Genomic DNA, 21,005 nt, shown 5'->3' on the forward strand with positions numbered 1-21,005 from the left:
GGATTTATGCCCTATATGCCTTTATAACAAACCATTTAATCAGCCTCTGGGATTAACATTCTTAACTATTAACCATTCTTTTAATGACCATTTTAACCGGACTGAGGTCACTATACAGAGAGTATGGAGTAAGGTGTTACAAACCATTAAATCTTATCTTGAGACTTTTCCCAGGAATCAATGACTGTCTGAATGACGCAAGTAACAGCAATAAAAAAAAATTCAATAAAAGTGGCATTAAAGATTTAATGGGACCAGATTAGATCTACATAGGGATTTTTTTTACAAGTGCTTCTCAGTGATTTTATTTGTCTTACTTTGTCTGTGTTTTACCTCCTTCTGATAAATTACAGATCAAGCAATTTACTGGTTTTACCCCTTTTTCTATTTTGCCACATCCTTATCCCTTTTGCAGTCTAGTGCAGCCTCATGCACTGGGAAAAGCGAACAACTACTTGCTGTTATTAGCTGAAAAAGAAAAAGAAATAAAAATGTATGTTGCTCTGGATAAGGACAAATGCCTTGTAAGAAAGTACAATATACCAAAGTGGCTTTTATACTCAAAGGTTGATTAAAGGGGCTGTTATAATAACATATACATACATATGTCACTTTTGCCACTTAAGACAAAATCTTTTGTAGAAATAAATTAATTAGCAGGTGTGTTTATATGGTAACCTTTTAAATATTTTATTCTTCTTATTAAGTGTTTCTTTTATCTTGTTTTAAATTATTGACTTACAAAATTCTCATATCATCTTACAGGTAAAAATATGGTCTACAAATATCATAAAACAAAAATTCTTATCTTGTTTTATATATGATATAATGTATGTGTATTTGGCATAATTTTCTCTTAAAACTTCTGTTTAGGGATCTGAAAGAAATTTGCATCAAGCATGTTACAAAGTTGGTGAAGGCAGTTTGAAGCTATTTCAAAAGCAATTTTGCTCAATGATAGCTGAATGGTTTTTAAGCCCTTGCTTGATGCTGCATCACACGGCATTGCAACACATTTGACATTTTTATTATATTATGGAATTTAATGATTTGGATTATATTTTGTTGTTATTGTCATATTTTAAATAATTGATAGTAATACATGCGTGTTATCTAACAAGTTAAATACAGGCAATTTTTACTGTTCTGAAACATACTAAACAAAGCACCCTAACACCCAGATTTGCACAGACTTTTTAAATTTAAATTTATTACTTTTGAATTTTTAGAATTTATAGTATGCCTTACCCAAGTTTTTGAATTTCCCACTGTGATGAATAATCTATCTATCTATCTATCTATCTATCTATCTATCTATCTATCTATCTATCTATCTATCTATCTATCTAATAATAATAATAATAATAATAATAATAATAATAATTACACTATGAGACATGGATTTTATTGCAATTAAAAGTAATGAATCTACACAAAATAGCCAATATTATAGCAGCCAGGGTAAAAAGTATTTGTTAACAATGTCTATCTATCTATCTATCTATCTATCTATCTATCTATCTATCTATCTATCTATCTAGTAATAATGATGATCATAATAATAGTAATTATTATTAGTATGATTATTATGGTTATTATAATAATAATAATAATAATAATTATTATTATTATTGTTATTATTATTATTATTATTATTATTATTATTATTATTATTATTATTATTATTAATAATAATAATAATAATAATAATAATAATGACATGGAGACATGGATTTTATTGCAATTAAAAATAATGAATCTACACAAAATAGCCAATATTATAGCAGCCAGGGTAAAAAGTATTTATCTATCTGTCTATCTATCTGTCTATGTATGTATGTATGTATGTATGTATGTATGTATGTATGTATGTATGTATGTATGAATGAATGAATGAATGAATGAATGATGAATGAATGACTGGGTACAAGTGCCCTGATCTGTGATCCATTTGGCGTTCCACAGTGGGGCCTTGACGTTGTCTTGCACCGCCTCACTCAGAGCGCTTGGAACGCTAAATGTTTTCTGACCTCTAAATCTTACTTATACAAGCACAAAACAAGCAAATTAACAATGCTGTGAAACACACATGCATGCGCTTATGTATACACACATGCATATTCTGAACTGGAACAGCATGGTAATTGCTCACTCCAGTGGCTTTAATGACAGACAGGATATAAGGTCTGTGGCGCATTTCTTCTGGGGGACTGTGAGAGGGAGAAACAAGACTAAAGTTCATACAAGACCAGCTGATCATCATAGCAGCCAGCCAATCCAGCCTGACAGGTTAGCCCTTAAAACAAGCGAACGGAGAAAGAATTTATTTTGATAGAATGTGCGGGTGTGAACCTATTAAAGCTAATCAGTGTAATCACTCCAGAACTCTTCAGGTTTTGACATCATAGTATTTAATAGGATCAAAAAGAAAAACCAAACACATTCACATCCTTTAGATTACAGTACGTTTGGCACATAATAAAATGCTTACACTAAGAGAGAGAGAGAGAGAGAGAGAGAGAGAGAGAGAGAGAGAGAGAGAGAGAGAGAGAGATCTCGGTTCACACAAAGCTTCACCAAACAAACTAAAATCTAATACAATATGTATATAATACATACAGCACTATCATACATTATGAAATGCTTATGTATTGTAATACTGTATGCACAAATATTTAATATTCAGCCAGACAAACATTTTACTGAATTTCAGAGGTAATATTTTATCTATATCTTTTCATTTACTTAGAAGACAGACCATTGTGGATTTCTAAATATTGAAATTCATTCATTTACAGTAGAAAAGTAAGTGGAAAGAAAAAAGCAGAGAAAAGGAAATGTTTGGCATGTGACGGAAATGAGCTACAAACATTTAAATAACAAAGAATAATAATAATCAAAAAAATATACACTTACAACCAACATAGAAGTGATGAACGGTCAAAAAGAACGACTCGAAAACAAAACTCTAAAGATTTGTCAAATTGCCACTGAGTTGTTCAAGCAAAGTTCTCACATTCCAGTAAGGTTTAATTAGTGCGCCTGAAATGTACCCTGTTTCTCTTATTGACCTCTCCATCATGTTTGTTCACATTTTATAAATAACTAACTTCACTATTAAATGTATAAGATGGACAGGGAAAGCCTTGTGTGAGAATCATGGAGCTGTGTAATAACAAGGCTTAGTTATCTGAAACATGCATAAGCAGGAAATGACCTGCTTACTGACACAAGTAGGACACTATGTGTACGATAGAAAATAAATTATGAGCACACACACTTTTTTAAGCTACATTCCACAGTTTATGCTCTATATACATGAGAGAGAAAATGAGAGAGAGAGAGAGAGAGAGAGAGAGACCCTCGTCATTAAGTCAACATCCTGGTGTTCTTCTGACCCATCGAACACTCATCTCCATTTAATATCAGCAAGGCTGATGGACATGAAAGAGACATCACAGGAGGAACAAAGCAAACGAGCAAAACAATAATAATAACAGAAAAATATGTTCAGTGTATTGCACATGAATATCAGAAACTTGTATTTCCTTCCATACACTTAGTACATAGTACAACTCAAATAATAGCTTCGTTTGCCAGACCATGCAACAGTTGACTACTCTATTTGAAGCGTTCACAAGCTTTGGAGCAGATATTATGTACTGTACATTACGCTCCGTACAAAGGGCAAGACAACTACGGGCACTGGCCTCTATGTCTGCTGTTGCATAGTGGCAAGTCACTAAACACACATAGCAGCCAGAAAAAGAAAATGAATGTGTGCGAGGAAAAAAAAATCTAAAACAAAAAATGAAATAAAACACGACCAAAATAAAAAGATTTAAAGATGGCATGTGCACTCACTCATGCAAACACATGCACACGAGCACGGACCGAGTCAATACTTTGGATCAGCACAACCAACATACAACAGGCCTTCATAACACTATCAAGAAATATACTGTATAGTAGCGTTATTATAAATAAAATTGCTCCCAAAATGTTCACCTGAATACACACAAAGGAATTAGACTGCACAGCACAATACGTTTCATTGTCATTAATGCAAGATAATATTCTTCCTTTTCTCATTTTTTCTATCAGAGATCTGATTGCTAAGGTTACTACAATCATTGGTATAATCAAATTTGGTTCAAACATAGTGCAATCCTGCCCCTCCTCCCCAAAAGCAGACACTTTGAGCAGTTTGGGAATTAGCTTTAAATTAACAGAGCACTGTTGAGGCTGGAAAAAAAAGAGAGCTGAGGTGAAAGAAGGCAAGAGGAAGCAATTGGAGGTGGAGAAGAACAAAAGCAGTAGTAGCTTCAGACGCACACCCGGACCTTTTGCCTCGACCCCGATATCAGCATTTCTGTCCACATTTATCACCACTTGTGTGTGTTTATGTGTCTTTATGCATGTGTGTGTATGTGTGTGTGCGAGTGTGTGAGAGAATGTAGATGTATGTGTGTCTGAACAGGTGCTGAGAGGCTGACATTTAAGATAGGGCCTCTTCTCCAAAATAGGAGAAGCCCTTGAACTCCTCTTGGTTGATCTGCTTTATAATGGCATCATCCACAGGGGTAAGGGTGGGATCCTCACGTGTGAAATCCTGGTCAAAGTTGTTTACGTCCCGCTTTGTTTTCTGAAATGACAGTTATATGTGTATTACATGACTGTTTTTGAATATGTTTTTTGGAATGAACAGATAATGTGTTGAAGAAAATACAGATCAGAACAGGAGGCACACTTATCTGGGTTTTGTTGTGAGCAGTCATATATTAAGCTAATGGAACCAAAAAAATACATTTACATCATTCACGTATTCAGAATTATCAACTCGTGTGAATTATGAACTTGAGTGATGTACAACATTCATTTGTATATATGTATCTTAGTGTAGGGTTCATTTTAATAAAACAAACCCCACACCCACTTCAAGTTAAATTTTTGAATACATGTACACATACAAAAACTTTGGAGCAGTAAACAGAAATATATAAAGGCATTATACATTCCCTTCAGGATTTAAAATTTTATTGTGATTGTTGCAACCAAAAATGTTTTCAAAATTTTCATATAAAAGTTTCACATATGGAATTGCTTTTCTATGATAGCTGTATTGTAGCTGTAGAATCGTCTATAATAAATTTCTATTCTGTGATATCTGTACTCATATTGAAGAGCACTTTGAATGCGTGTTGTCACTCAATGAATGCGTGTTGTCACTTGATGATGTCACTCAATACCTCTTGGGCCAAAGTTGCAGAAAATTTGAAAATTTTATGTTATTTTGAGAAAAAAAGTATATACATACATACATATATATATATATATATATATATATATATATATATATATATATATATATATATATATATATATATATATTGCAGAGTTTCCTTGGACTTTGCGTCAGTTTCTGCAATTGAACAAGATGGATAATCTATTTGATACGGATAATCTTTTAATTAGAAGAATAAGTGCTGAGTAAAATTTTTATGCTGCACCTGGATGTTAACATTTAGACGGATGATCAGGGTATTTTGAAAGGTTAAACCTTTTAAAAAGCTGATGCTAATCTTTTTGCTGTTTTTTTTTTATGTGACATGGGAAGTTGAACACATGATATGTTCACAGTGGTAAAAGTGGTAACAGTCATGAGTACATTACTAGGCAAACTTCTACTACTGTGTCAACTCAGTAATGAGTAACAAATGAACTCTGACATACTACACACTGTGCAAAGAAAATATTTAAACCCTCCCTCTAGACACTTGGTGACTAAAATGACTAATTCCATTTAACACTGACTGAAAACAGACATTTCTTGATCTCTACTATATTAAGAAACACGTTGAACACTAAGACCTTAAACTTTCAAATCATTTTGATTTCCAAAGTGATGTATACAACAAGGGCGAGCTATTGATTTGAAATGTTTAAGAAAAAGTTCAGATTACAACTCAAAATTTTTTCTTCTTCTTTTTTTTTTCTTCTTCTCTTTTTTTCTTTTTCTCTTTTATACATTGTGTTGTGTATATACTGTATATAATATTATGTCTCTATTCATTTATATATTTGCATTTCTTTCTCTTTGCTGCTGTTACAGAAAAAAAATCCCATTGTGGGACGAATAAAATTATATCTTATCTTAAATGTTGTTTCTTATTTGTTCAATTACAGTAGTTTGGATTACATGCAATGTGTACACATGAGTTTTGCGTTCAGGCTACATTTCTTACTAATTCTCCAATTGATGATACCGGATCAAGACGGCAAAAAACATCCCAGTGATCCATCTAGAGACATTTCCTGTGCACTGTGCTTTACTAGCATATTTTAATGAAACAAACCAAACAGGGAGGTTGACAAATGATCAGCTTGTTTCTTTATGACACAAGCAAACATTTGGTGTAAAACATGCAGAATGGAGGAAGTAAATTTCTTCGCCTGACCTGGCTTTGATCAGTCCAAGGATCAGATCATACTTTACTTTTTAATTTCACAATCATATGTTTTGATTTCTAGTTCAACTTTACACAAAGCTATACATCACTACTTTAATAATTGTACTTGTTCAGACACTTGGTAAGCCAATGTGGTAACGGAGAAGGTCAGATGAAGGTCACACGAGAAAGGCACCAAAGTGGTGGCAACATCTCCACCTGAACTTTCTGTGACCCGATGACTTACCACATACACTTAGACAATGTTTTCCCACTCACCTCACACAGACACACACACACACACACACACACACACACACACACACACACACACACACACACACACACACACACACACACAAACACACACACACACACACACACACACACACACACACACACACACACACAAAAACACACACACACACACACACACACACACACACACACACACACACACACACACACACAGGCACAGACCATGGGAAAGCAGAAGCAGAGCAATGTCGTTGTGGCATCTGACTTTCAGTCTAAACCACAAAAACACACTTTCAGTTAAAGTAGGCAGTTTCTAATCAGAGTTTTGTGAGTATTGTGAGTTTTGCTATGTTCTGCAAATTGTATATTTAGTGCACAAGAGTTAAAGTTAGTAAAGTTAAAGTTTTTGCAAAAGTGTGAGTGTGTATTTGAGTGAGAGAGAGAGAGAGATAGAGAGATAGAGAGAGAAAACGAGAGAGAGAGAGTTTGTCAGTAGCATTAGAGTAAAGTTTGTCAGTAGCATTAGAGTAAAGTTTGTCAGTAGTATGTGTGCGTGTGTGTCTGTGTGTGTATATGTGTGTGTTTGTTAACACTCACGATGCGTGGTTTAAATGGAGGTTTGATCTTCCTCTGCTCCAGCAAGACCCAGTCTATCTCCCGGAAAAAGGGATGAACTTTAATGGCCTCCTCCAGTCCCTGAGACACCACACAGCCCAGCCTCTTATTCGGGCTCTTCGTCATAAACTGAGAATGGAGGAAAAAATTAGACAAGCAGCTTCTTCACATAGCAGATCATATTCTTAGTGTTTACTCAGGCACAACAGGCCTACAGCTCTGTGTACATGTGCTTTCATTAGCTGGCTCATGTTACAATACCATTATTAAGTAACAAATCCCAAGTGTTAACTGATCCAAGTGACAAATATTACTTTGTCACTCTTCAATTAAGGTCAATAAAAATGACATTCAACAGCTAATCCACAGTAACTTATTATATATGCATTTAATATTTAAAGATGTCATCAGGGCCAAAGTATGATTACATGGAGTTAACATGAAGCAGAACAAGGAAGTTTAATACCTACTATAGCTGTCTCCAAGCAACAAAACAAAGTGGTGCACAATTGAAATAGGAACAAATTAATGTTCTGGGTTCTGGACCTCACATTGTCTTTAACCTGAAGACAGGCTGACAATAAATCAACAACAAATAATAACAAATAACAAATAATTAACACTAAAATCTGTTTTGGGAAAGAAAGTTTAGCACTGCAGCATACACCACACGGACTAGGATGGACTAGGTTGCCACTGGGAAATTCTAAAGGGATATATGCTACAATGCCTGGACAATACATGAAACCATTGGAAGTATGGACGTATGCCCATGTTTTGCACTGAGCAGTTGCAGGTTGCTCTAAGTAGCAGAATGGGTTGAGCCATCAGAGAGCAATGCTGTCTAAGGGTTGATAAATAGCTGAGTAAAAAGTGTGGACTGACTCATAATGCTTTTAATTTGGACCGTAAGCATCAGTATTGCTTTTAAATAGCTTTCGTGTTGTTACTGGTTTTAATCTAGAAATCTGTGAGAAGCTCCAGTTTCCCTTTCATATTACATGAAAGCAGTTTTATGGAGGTAACATATTTTCCCACTTGTTACTAAAGTTAACAGTAAATTCTAACAACAGTAGCAATAGAAGAAATATAAAAAATCGAACTGATATTTTACATGTTTTTTTCCAAAATAGCAGCCACCCAGACAGTACATAATGTACATAATGGACATGTCATGGGCCATTATTACTACTATTACTGCTACATCTACTACTACTACTATTGGTTAATACTAATTTCCTGTAAATCCATAGTAGAAAACTGAGTGTCTAGTGTCTAGTGCAAAATTCATGTCTTTCCCATTCATACGTCTTGTGCGCTGGTAAGAAAGGCAACCGTATTCAGCATAGGTTTTCAAATACAAGTCACTTCACAATGTGAACAACAAACCATTCTGTACAACACTGTTTCTATCATACTCTTAGTCTTTTAGAATTTACATCAAAGTAAGTGACTTGACTCCTGCACTCTGCAAACAAGACGCAAAAACTACCCACCATATTTTAGAATATCTCATATGAACAACTGCAATTTAGGCAAATGAGAACTGTACTGCTTAAGAAGACTGTTTACTGACATTTTGTGAGCATTTTTGCATGTCTATATACTGTATGGGAAACAGCAGGAACTGACAGCTGTAAAGAAAATTTCTTAAATACAATATAGTTAGCCCACAGTAATCAGCCGCTTCCTCCGAAAAGGTTATTCCAATTCTGCTTCACTCTTTACTGTATATGTTAACTTGTAGGTTTACAGATTGGAGAATCAGGAAGTAAACATGAACACAAACACATGAACCTGCTCAACTGGAAACACCATCAAGGAGGTCAAATGAGTGAAGGAGGTAAAAGAGTAGGAAATGAAGCAATTAAAGGAAAGACGTCAGAGAAATCTCACAGAGATGGGGAAACATGAAAAGAATGAGGACAAGAAGTGCACTATACAATAAGTGCAAACGGTAGCTCGTAAGGAAGAGGCCACTCACTGCTTTGAGGATGCTGACTGCCTCTTTGCTGAGCCAAACCGGGTAGAGTACATCGTCATGGAGAATAGACTCAAACAAATCATCCTCATTATCAGCCTCAAACGGTGGTTGACCTGCCATCATCTCGTACATCAGCACACCCAGAGCCCACCAGTCAACTGATGGGCCATACTCTAATTCCTGAAGAATCTGAGATGAGGTGTGAAATATTACATACATGGACAAGCAGTGCTGACAGCAAGAGATTTTTCTTGAATCCTGCATTTTGTACCTCAGGGGCAATGTAGTCTGGAGTGCCACAAAAGGTGGTGGTGGTGACACCATTTAAGATTCCCTCTTTACACATGCCAAAGTCCGCCAGCTTGCAGTGACCTTCGGCATCCAGAAGAATGTTATCAAGCTTCAGGTCTCTGACATAAACACAGCAAGAGCAAAACAGAAAAAGAGAGTAATGAGGGTTTAGAGTATTGTCATTAAAACTGGTAACACACTATTGTTTGCATTTACTGACAAAGGGATATGTCTTTACAGTCTTAACAGGTCTTAACAAGAACAACAATGGCCTCATTATAGCCAGATTTGTAAGGGTGCAGCTTAAGCACTTTAAAAAATAAACAAATAAACAAACAAACAAATAAATAAATAAATAAATAAATAAATAAATAAATAAATAAATAAATAAATAAATATTTAGTGACCAGTCTGAAAATTTAAGCAGATATGGATATTAAAAAGATCTATTTCAAGTGTTATGGTATAATTATTCTTTTTTTTTTTTTTTATCTGTCTCCATGTGAGATTTCCCAACATTATATTACCATTAGAAAACAAAGCGTGCTTAAAAAGATCCTTTTAAAAATACCAGCAAATGGCTCCCAAGTGGCATAACAGAAAAGCAGTTGCCCTGTCTGCAGAAGATTACAAGTTTGAATCCCAACGATGACACAGTTATTCATGGCAGTGATCCAAGACACCAAAATTGCCTGTGATCTCCCCGATGGCATTACTGTCTCTACGATCTCTCCGATGGCATTACTGTCTCTACGATCTCTCCGATGGCATTACTGTCTCTACGATCTCTCCGATGGCATTACTGTCTCTACGATCTCTCCGATGGCATTACTGTCTCTACGATCTCTCCGATGGCATTACTGTCTCTACGATCTCTCTGATGACATTACTGAGCTCATGTGTGTGGCAGAGAGTAAATAGGAGTAAAATCTGAGTGGTGGTTGGGAATTGGCAGATCAACAAATTGGGGTGAAAAATGAAAAAAACAAAGGTACCAATCAACTATTGTGGCAGACCTTGCCATATTGTTTGTGGCTGACTCTTGAAGCACAAGCTTCATGGAGTGACATTTCTCTAACAAGCATACAAACAGTGACTTAATTTGGCAAGTTAAAAAAAATATGTACACTGCAAAATTTTATTCCGTATTCACAACTGGCTTATGCAGGAGTTGATTTTATGCTGATTTTCTGGCTGGCCCATTCAGATTATAACAATTACCTAAGTGCAGATACTGCAGCAGATTCCTGACTGAAGTCTTCATGTTTTTTGAGATCACTGCCTTTACTTAAACTAAAAATGCAGACTGATAAATGGGATCTTTGAAGTGTGGTGGAAATACAAGCCACACACTCATGTAGAACATCCATTTTTTAAGTATTCTGTAACTCTAGTCAAACAGAGCTCCTGTAACACAGCTAATGGTAACAACTGGTTTTCAAATGGGCTTAAAATATACATGCAATATATGTAACCCTTATTTCTGAGAAATGAAGGAACGTAGAGTCTAGGAAGTCAGAAGTGCTTGAGACGTTGAAGCCGCTGACTGAATAAGTGTGTAAAAACTGTGTCTATACACTAAGAGGCCATTTGCAGTGCCCCCAGCAGGTTATTGGCCATTACCTACCAGACCACCCAAAGTGCCAGCTTTCATCTTATCCTTCCATCTGAGCTGCCTTCCCCTGTTCTGCTATTCCACCCATTCCACCCAGTATCCTGCTTTTCCTCCACCAGATCTCCATCCCTTAGGCTATGTCCTAACTCATAAACACACACACACTCATGTCATTTGACTGTAACTTAAAGCTTTAACAGTGTGACAGTCACAATGGAGATATCTGAAAAGGTCTGATCTCTGAGATTAAATAACCAGCTACTGGAAAGAACACATGGAGGGTGGGGCGAGCTATATAATGTATGTTTCTGTAGTTTTATATTTGTGTGCACACACCATTGAGGATTACACAGTGGAATCTAGACCAAGGACAGGGATCTGAATGTGTATCAATAGGAGCTCTATCTGTCAGCTTGTATGACATTTTCTGTCACGTGCAACATGCCGGTCGTTTCAGCACTGGTTCTGTATGTGAGGGATCTCATATTTACAAATGGTTCTTTTCTCCAGAGAATGCAGTAATGCGTGGGTGCCAAAAGACAAAAGCAAAATCACAGCACAACTTAAACCCAGTATGCGGGTCAAACTTAAAATTGGCATGTGAGTCTATATATAAAAGTACAGGTTAGGTGTATGTATGATTGGCACATGTGCTTTGACAAAATGGTGACATAGACATGAATGAACAACATGGCGATTATGCGATTGTCCTCAGTGGTCAGTGTCTCAGGGGAAACAGGGTTCATAATCTTCAGCCCAGTCCTGGGTATATAATGTATTTATAATTTCTCTGTTTAGGATATCACAAAGCTTTCTGATATGACATAAAGTGTAATATCTTCAAATGATTGGAGCATGTACATTTTTGGATGGTTCTATTAAGCATGCTAGATTCAGTTAACCAAAGACAATAGAATTAAAATGTGCTGTCAGTTTTCTTGGCATGTAGTTGCATAATGAATTAACACGAGATCTTACAAAAATCTGCTGTTGATTCTACATTTTCATTAAGAATTTTTTCCATTATTCATGAAACTGAAATTTCAATTATAGCAATTATGAAAAATCAAAACTGGAGCAATTAGACAATTGCATAGATGTGTGCTGATATGTTAATATTAATGATACGTTACAGCAGAATATATATATATATGATTTAAACCATGTTATGGTAATGGACCAGCATGACTTCAAAATGTTTACGACAAAGCAAAGCCCTGGAACATTTCACAAAACAGAAAATCTGGTTACAGACTGCTCTAGATGAGTTTTTAATATTCATGCTCAGTGTTGTTTGTCATACTGCAGCTCGCCAGGATTTCAGCAGGCCAGGAAGCAGTGAAAGTGAACTCAGTTTACACTTTACCACATGCTACTTCTGTGGCTTTACAACAATATTGCGGGAGACATCATGTTGGTTTTTTATCTTATCATTTGTTGCCATGAACATTGACATGTCTGATGTAGATTCAGTAAAAACTCAGTTTTGTGTGTGCGTGTGTGTGTGTGTGTGTGTGTGTGTGTGTGTGTGTGTGTGAGAGAGAGAGAGAGACCAGAGTAAAGATCTGTACAAGTGACAGTATAAAGTGACAGTTATCCAGTTCTAATAGCATCAAATGACATGACAATGGTTCCAGCCTTTTTTATCAACTCATTTTCCGGGAACTTTCTAGAACATTTGGCATATATATGACAGCCGCTGCACACGGATGACTCACATTTGCCAACATCTTTAACAGTAAAATCAACAACATGAACTCTAATGAACCTTAGCTGAACCACTGAAACACACTCGTACACTCAGACAAACCACTCCTCAACACATAAGCTTTACCAATATATTCTGTTTAAAATTGGTATTGTTAAAGGGTTTAAGTGTCAAATTATGTGAATTTTTCTTTTCATACAGTCTACAAAATATGAACAACATTCAGATTTTGTGGACTGTATGAAAAAAAATCCAGATAATTTGACAATTAAACCCTTTAACAATACCAATTCCTTCGAGAAAGCTAAAAAGCTACCTCAATAGAATTCTTCTTTTAAAATACTGTACATAAATACTTTTAAGTAAACTGACTCTGCTGGGTGACGTAACTTAGACAGTGACCCTACAGTAGCTAGCTCCAGATAGATAGATACCATTTTACAGTCATTGCATAGTACAGGTACACAGCAATGAAAAGCCTGAAAAGCAGGCTAATTATTAACTCATAATTAATATTTTGTAACTGGAATTAGGAATCAAAATCTGGATCTGCTGAATGGCCCTGCAAGTTTAAGAATTTCCCAAATAACATTTCTAGTATATTTTGTCCTCCTTTACATTTTTCCAGAGTTTTTCATGACTTCAGAAAATTAGTTTATATAATTTGCAGGATTATGAAGGATAATGTAAGGACAACATACATAACCCATTTTTGCAAAATTAAGAGCTGATTAAAATCAATTATACACCATGCTGTTGAATTCTTGATTTTAATTAGTCAGAAGGTGTTTATATGAATTCCCTCTTTGTAATGTTAGCAAAACTGTAGTAACCAGTAACATGGAAGGACTCTTCAGTATCTGCGCTTAGTATCAGCCAGAGTTAAAGCCAGCTGTAACTTTTCTGACTTCATGCTTTGCAGTTTCTCAGTAACATAAACTGTATTTCATTGTCTTATTATGTTATTATGTTTACTTCAAGTCAGAGAAACATTGCACAATATTAAATTTTATATATTAGCAATGAACAATTCCTTTGGCATAAGAAAAACAAAAAATGGCCAATTGTGTTTATTCTTTAAACAGCAATAAATTATGTTCATTAAAATTTAAATGAGGTAATTAGTAAAATGAGGTCAGCACTGTCTGTAAATTTACCTTTTTTTATACCTATCTCTTGCGTGTGTGTGTGTGTGTGTGTGTGTGTGTGTGTGTGTGCGTGTGTGTGTGCGTGTGTGTGTGTATATACAGATGTCCAGATAAAGTCTCCCAGGAAAAAGACTTGGGCTTTGATTGTTGAATGGTAAAATATGTCAACATGGCTTCACCAGCATCACTCTGGCTGAGGTGTTTTTGTGAGTCACTGTTCTGACCAGAGCCAGGAGATTGATTTTATGTAATTGTTCTATTTTGGAGACAGAAACAACTGTGGGAAAATTGTTTTTAAAAAAAACAATTTGCACTTAACATGACAAAATTGCCTGATTCCCAGCAGGTTGTACTTTAAGTGCTCTAAATTCTGATAGCTTCTCAACATGACAATAAAAAAACCCTGACAGAAATATCGGCTACCGGAATCAATCAGTCAGACGTTCAGCAACTCACTGCATTACGATCGGTCCAGTTAAGCAACTGGACTCTTATCTTAAACCTGACAAAATGCGAGCTAACATCCGCTGATTGGAGACATGACACATTGTCCTGTGCTCCCTTGGACTCTCATGTTGTAGATATAGTTTACAAAGCCCTGATGATGTTATTTTTGCTCCATCTCCCCCACCCTCTAGCAGTCTCACAGACATACACACACATATGTATCCACATACACAAACTCAATCAGACCCTATTGAAAACTCTTCCTGTGTTCCTCATTAGTGTGGAGTGATTGTTCCATAGGACTTGAAGACAAACTCACTTCTCTGTGCCATGATTACCCAATGTTCAGCCAAGACGCCTGGACTCACATCATACAGACTATTAACCTCAGCGTAACATTTCAATGAAAGAATTACGTAGTAGGGATAGAAGCCTTGCTCAAGGACCTAATAAATCTGTCTTGGTGTTGCTGGTATTAGAATCCGCACTATTCTGAACAGTAGCTCAAACAGTCAGGAAAAGCAGAGAGAATGCAAGTGCTGCAGGGCCGGAGATTCAAATCAGACTGGACAGCTAGAACAACAAGTCACAGCATGCTTCAGTCATTCTCCTGCTTTCTCTTCCTCAGGGACAGAAAAAAAATCATTCCAAACTTTCTCAATACTTCTTTGTAGAAAACGCTAGAGGGAAAGCCCAGAGTGATAATGCCAGTAAATAGAAAACAGTTTACACTGGTACTGATCCAGAATGGGATTTTTAAAAGTGAAACTAATTTTGTTTTCATTTTTTGTGATCTTTCCTTTTCCAGGAAAGTGCTACAAGATTTGGCAGCTTGTGGAGGGAGTTGCAGCTTGTTATATAATCAGGCATTTAAACTTATCGTTGTCCTGATGAATGTCTTGTTAACTATATTATGGAACTGGTGTTTTCTGATGAAAACAACAACAACAACATTTGCAAGGCTCGGTTATTCTTACATTACTATAGCAGTCAGTCGTAAACCCTATTTGGATATTAGATTTAAATGTCTGTGGTAAATCATTTGCAGGCATTACTCTGTGATTTTATTTCTGTCCAGATCTGTCATTACTATGGTTTACTTCTTTTAAAGGAACAAATTACCTACAGTTTTCTACTCTGACCATTTTAATCCTCAGTAATTTTGCAGGCTGATGCAGCCGCTTGTGTTGGGAACTTTTCTGGACTGCTTCTAAACATTTTACTTTATTTAGAATTTATATAAAGTCACATTATATGAATAAGCAGTCGTGTCTACATGAGATGTATTATAATTCTAGAAGAAAAGTATTTCTAAAAAAAAGGGCATGATCACTACCACACACACACGCACACACACACACACACACACACACACACACACACACTTCAACATAGTGCACAAATATTAAATAAAATGCTTGCTTTCTCTTTTTAACATGCAAAAAAAAACATCCAAAACATGACTTGATGACAGCTTGAAATGTCATGATGACAGTTATTTCATGCATTTCTGCACTTGACACATGTAAAAGCTTGCATAGCAATCAAAGCAAATCATGGTCTTTTGTTAAGGTGGGGCATCTGAAGAGCTGAGCTGTCATCTTTATCCTCTTTCATGCATAGAAATCTAGATTAAATCGAAAGAATCAGATGGGGAGAGAATAGAAATTCTGTTGAGTTCAAAAGGTTCATTCCTTCCTCATATTACTCACTAATTCCAAGTACACTTTTCTGATTAAAATAACTCTAACAAGTTATTCTTTCTTTCCTTTAATCCCCAGGTCATTATATTCAAAATTCTATATTTACTGTTAATAAACATGTATCATAAAACATCAGTCTATACTCAAATAACAACTCTGATCAACGTATAATGATTTCTAGTTAATAAGTACTGTGGGAGATAAACTTAGAGCTACACAGAAGATAGAAGAGCTCTTGATAAATAGGTACAGTCAGCATTTTTAACCACAGATAGTAAACCTATCCTTTGAAAACTTTCTGAAGAATGGAGTAACAAGGAATGAAAGAAAGGCAGCATATCTGTTGTTCGTCCCCAACCGCACACCACCGCTGCTGATAATAAGATAATAAAGATCCTTCTAATTGCTGAATAAGTGTTTAATCACTCAATGTTCATTTAATCAAGGGTCCAACATCTGTCAATTACCTCTGTAAATATTAGAAAAGCTATTGTGTATAGTTTACATAAAAGTATTATATTTCTTGGTTTTATTGTTTAGAGTAAAACAATTACATTTTGAAATCTAACAATGTTATTGACACTTAGTCAAACTCTGTAGTATACTGTAGCATAAAATTTTGGCAATCAGCACATGTATGGTAGTAGCGCAGTAATGCATCTGTTGCAATCCACCAGTGTTGTTGGTTTGATTCCCAGCTTAGGTGTGTGTTTGATTTCACTCCAGACTTTTAAAATACACACGCAAACTATGTTGGATTAACAAAACTAACTGCATTAATGTCATTCAATTAAAAAAAAAATTCACTGAGTTGTTTTTCAGTGTGCAGAAGTGTGTATTCATTATAATACCTATAGATTACTCCATTTTGATGCAGGAACATGAGGGCAGACGTGACTTCAGCAGCATAAAAACGTGAACGGGCCTCATCGAACTTCCTTGAACGCTGGATTTGGAACATCAGGTCTCCTCCGTTCACATATTCCATTACAAAGAATAGCCGATCCTGTGGTGAGACAAAGACAAGAAGGAAAATGTAAGAATCCACAACGTCTTTGGGAGGTGCAAAGAATCCTGAGAACCTGGGGGAGACCCTCACATGTACAGAGGAGAACGTGAAAAAACCTACATAGACATAATCCAAGCAGCAGATTGACTGGGAGACTTAGGAGCTAGAGTATTAAATTAAAATCAGTAAAATGTGTGATATACTACGGCACAGCACTGATGCAGAATTCCTACAACCTGGGATCAAATCTCTATTCTGGTGACAGTTTAAATCATACTGAATTTAAAAGAAAAGTATTATGTAAAAGTAACTCAGTTCAATCACATGGAACTGATGTACTGATGTAAATTTAATAAGCTTTTTTTTACGAAACAGTGTTTATATTTGCCCCAGTTATAGCACTACATTTGGTAATTCTGGCATTTACTATGAACTGGACCTAAATTCAGCATGCCAGCAGATTTACAACTTGGTTGTGCTGCTCCATCTAAACAAAAGACTATTTATTTCTGGACAATACAACATCAACATACAAAAGAAAATTTAGCAATGTACTGATATGATGCCAATAAATAATACTGGTACCTGTAAAACAAGGTAAGGGCTCATTATAATATGGATAAGTTTATTAACGCTCCACTGTTGCTCTTGTGCAGTGCAAAACTACAAACACTACAAGTACAAAGGTATAATAACAATAGAGTTTTAACAGCACAGCAGAATCCAGCCTGATGAAGCTTCTCCTCCCAGAGGAATAAGAAAAGGAAAGGTCGGCCTTCCTGCATTCCTGTTTGCTGAAGTGGGAAGTGTTGGGGGAATATATACAGATATCCACTGCACTATTTCCCATCACATGCCATTGTTGCTTTTTTTATAAGGCTCGCAATAAGGAAGGTGTCTTTACAGTGGAACAATGCTATAGGCTTGGAGAAAAGGAGGAGACTTCCAGGTTAATAACGTAAGATCTGCAGATCTCTGTCCTGAAATATCTTAGTGACAATGAACTACACACTAATACATCAAGGCCAGACAACTTCTAAGAATGTGTGGAGAAAGCGAATTGTACTTTGGAGGACAGATCTGAATGTACAGAAAATTATCTTTGGTTTATTGTGTAAAACAATTAACTACTACAATTGTGTTTCATGGAAGGATTTCTGGGAACGTTATATAGTATAATATTACAGGCCTTCTGAATGTGGCCAATGCACACCTACGTATACACTTCAATACAATTAAGGGTTCAATACACCTAAGGGTTCTTCACTTGCCTCTCTGTGGGAACGTTGAAAGTTTGAACCATAGAAACAAACAACCATATAGAGTGTTTGTCTGTTATGAAAAGTTACAAGTAGAACTTAAGTTAAGACCTTAAAATGAGCTTTTCATAAAAAATTGTCCTAGCTAAAATTAAAAATAGAGTAAGGACACACTGGATGGTTTTATCGATGCAATAGCAGAAAACTATACTTCATATGCTTAAAAAAGATTTATATGCAACAATAAAAACTGTCGGATGAATAAAAAAGTAATGGGGGTCAATGTTTCCCAAAGTGGAATCTATGAAGCATAGCCAGGGGCCCAATGCTTTTATTCTAAAGTTATTATTCTATAATCAGTCACATCTAAAATCAAATGGTGTGAATGACCTGGGGCACAAGCCAAAAGGCACATGGTTACTCCCACTGAGAAAGCTGAGTGAAACAACCAAAGCTATTTTAAGCTTAAATTACTGTTTGCTGACCCTGACAAAGCCCACAACAAACAATAAATTAAAGCTTACTTATGCTATAATGTTTAAAATCTTGTAACACAATGCGACGGCTTATTGTTCTATAATGTTTAATTCAATAAATACACTACATCTGACCATCAGCCCATTCCAGAATTAATGCTCCTTTGGTTAGGCTTTCCGATATATTCTGGAGTGTGATTGTGTGAATTTGCCCTTTTAGCCACATGAGCATTAGTGAATTTGGGTACAGATGTCAGGCAAGGAGTCCTGGGGGAAGACATCATACCAATTATTCCCAAAGGAAGGGGAAATCACAAATATGGTCAAAACATGTAAAACTCTGTACAGACAGTAACCAGATGAACTCGTGTTCAAACCTAGGAATTATGTTATAATTAACTTTGTATTTACCACAGATACTGTTACTCTGTCAACTACATGTCCAGTACACAGAGTATGTCTTGTTCTTTATATAGGAAACAGTTTTAAACAGGATGCTTAGAAATTGTTTAAATGTGCCAAGAATCCTGAAGGAGGTCCACCCAATCAAATGTGAACAAACAGTCCCTACTCCTAATTAGAAACAGACAAATAATGTCTTCCGGGTAGTGTGAGCTGCAGCAGTTCAGCTCTGATTGGGAGATAGTAAAGCAGACATGGCCCAACAGATCGGAGCCTGAAGTGCACACTGTCTGTCAGCTCTCTGTAACAAGATGATTAACTATACAGAGAACCTCAAATATAAACCGAGTGTCAAATGTTTAAATTCACTAGATGTACTCAGCACATCACCTGAAAATGAGTCATGGTTTTTAGAGAAAACAATTGCCCATCCAAAAAGTGAAACTCTAGATAAAGCGGTGTGAATGAATACAATAATAAAGCTATAAACATTTTAGGAAGAACTAGTCACTCATATACTGTTATGTGTCGGCAGTGCATAGGAAGCAAATTGAGGAACCAAAACTGAGCAATCTGTAAGATGGAGACAGACGATGTGGTGGCGCCAAGTGTGCATTAACAAAGAAAAAGTCAAATAGGGAAACAGAATTGCACAGATATTGTCACATACACCCTGCACTACTGAGTGGTTAGATTAAAAGCACTGTTTATTCATTTATTTAGACAGATAAGACAGATAAGAAGACAGATGAATGTCATGTTTAAATCCTAAACCTGTTCTTGTTTTTGTTGAACAGTTTATTAGGTGTAAAAATGCAATAAATATTTTTAGAATTTTATTTTAGTAATCTTTGTGACAACAAGAAATACATTACTTATTTAACTGAAGGTGCAGGTAACCCTGCCTCCTCTCTAGCTTCATTTATTTGGTTGTCAAATCTAACAAGTCATAATAATTTCTGCCTCCTGGGCAGACTCTGAGTAAACCATAGACAATGTAACCCATAACAGACCTGTCCTCAAGGCACAGAGCATCAGCTAGAAAGAGCAGAAAGTAAATAAACTAAACAGCCATCACTGAGATAGAAATAAGCAGTATAAAACACAAACAGACTAAATGTACTCTAAATGTAGTTCTAGTGTTGTACTCATACACTAAGAAAAATCTGATGCACAGACTTATTAAATATTAACTCATGTAGTAGTAAATATCTGACAGCTAAATTTGTCATTGTCAGTCTTCTATATTGATGTAATTACTTATCAAACATTAAAGAGGTCAGTAAAGACAATGCTTGGAAAACAGGCTGAAACAAGGCTGGATTAGCAATCAGCCAGCACACGTACAGTGACCTCATCTTGCTCGTACTTGTGCTTTGGGTTACTGTTTCTGAGCTCGCACAGGCACATGAGCATGGGGCAAGCTTGAGATCCAGTCATTCCTTCACAAAATATTCCATATGAAATGGAATAAAGAAAAACTCACACACACACACACACACACACACACACACACACACACACACACACACACACACACACACACACACACACACACACACACACACACACACACACACACACACACACATACACACACACACACCAGTTTGACCCCAAATATAAACATTACGCTTCCTT

At 35.9% G+C, this 21,005-nt stretch overlaps 1 protein-coding gene across 1 annotated transcript in view; it reads right to left on the reverse strand.

Annotated features, from left to right (window-relative positions):
- Positions 1 to 3,377: 3,377 nt before the first annotated feature.
- The window catches only part of prkcea (protein kinase C, epsilon a), a 55,129-nt gene continuing 37,501 nt past the window's right edge, over positions 3,378 to 21,005 (reverse strand). Inside the window, exons 11-15 of the mRNA XM_027163129.2 lie at positions 17,070 to 17,224; positions 9,578 to 9,716; positions 9,307 to 9,495; positions 7,305 to 7,451; positions 3,378 to 4,645 (exon numbers count right to left, since the gene is read on the reverse strand). Of these exons, the coding sequence (XP_027018930.1) occupies positions 4,499 to 4,645; positions 7,305 to 7,451; positions 9,307 to 9,495; positions 9,578 to 9,716; positions 17,070 to 17,224 (777 nt within the window). The 3' untranslated portion in view covers positions 3,378 to 4,498. The remainder of the gene's footprint in view (positions 4,646 to 7,304; positions 7,452 to 9,306; positions 9,496 to 9,577; positions 9,717 to 17,069; positions 17,225 to 21,005) is intronic.

This window comes from Tachysurus fulvidraco, chromosome 8 (assembly GCF_022655615.1).
Source record: "Tachysurus fulvidraco isolate hzauxx_2018 chromosome 8, HZAU_PFXX_2.0, whole genome shotgun sequence".
NCBI classification, from domain to species: domain Eukaryota; kingdom Metazoa; phylum Chordata; class Actinopteri; order Siluriformes; family Bagridae; genus Tachysurus; species Tachysurus fulvidraco.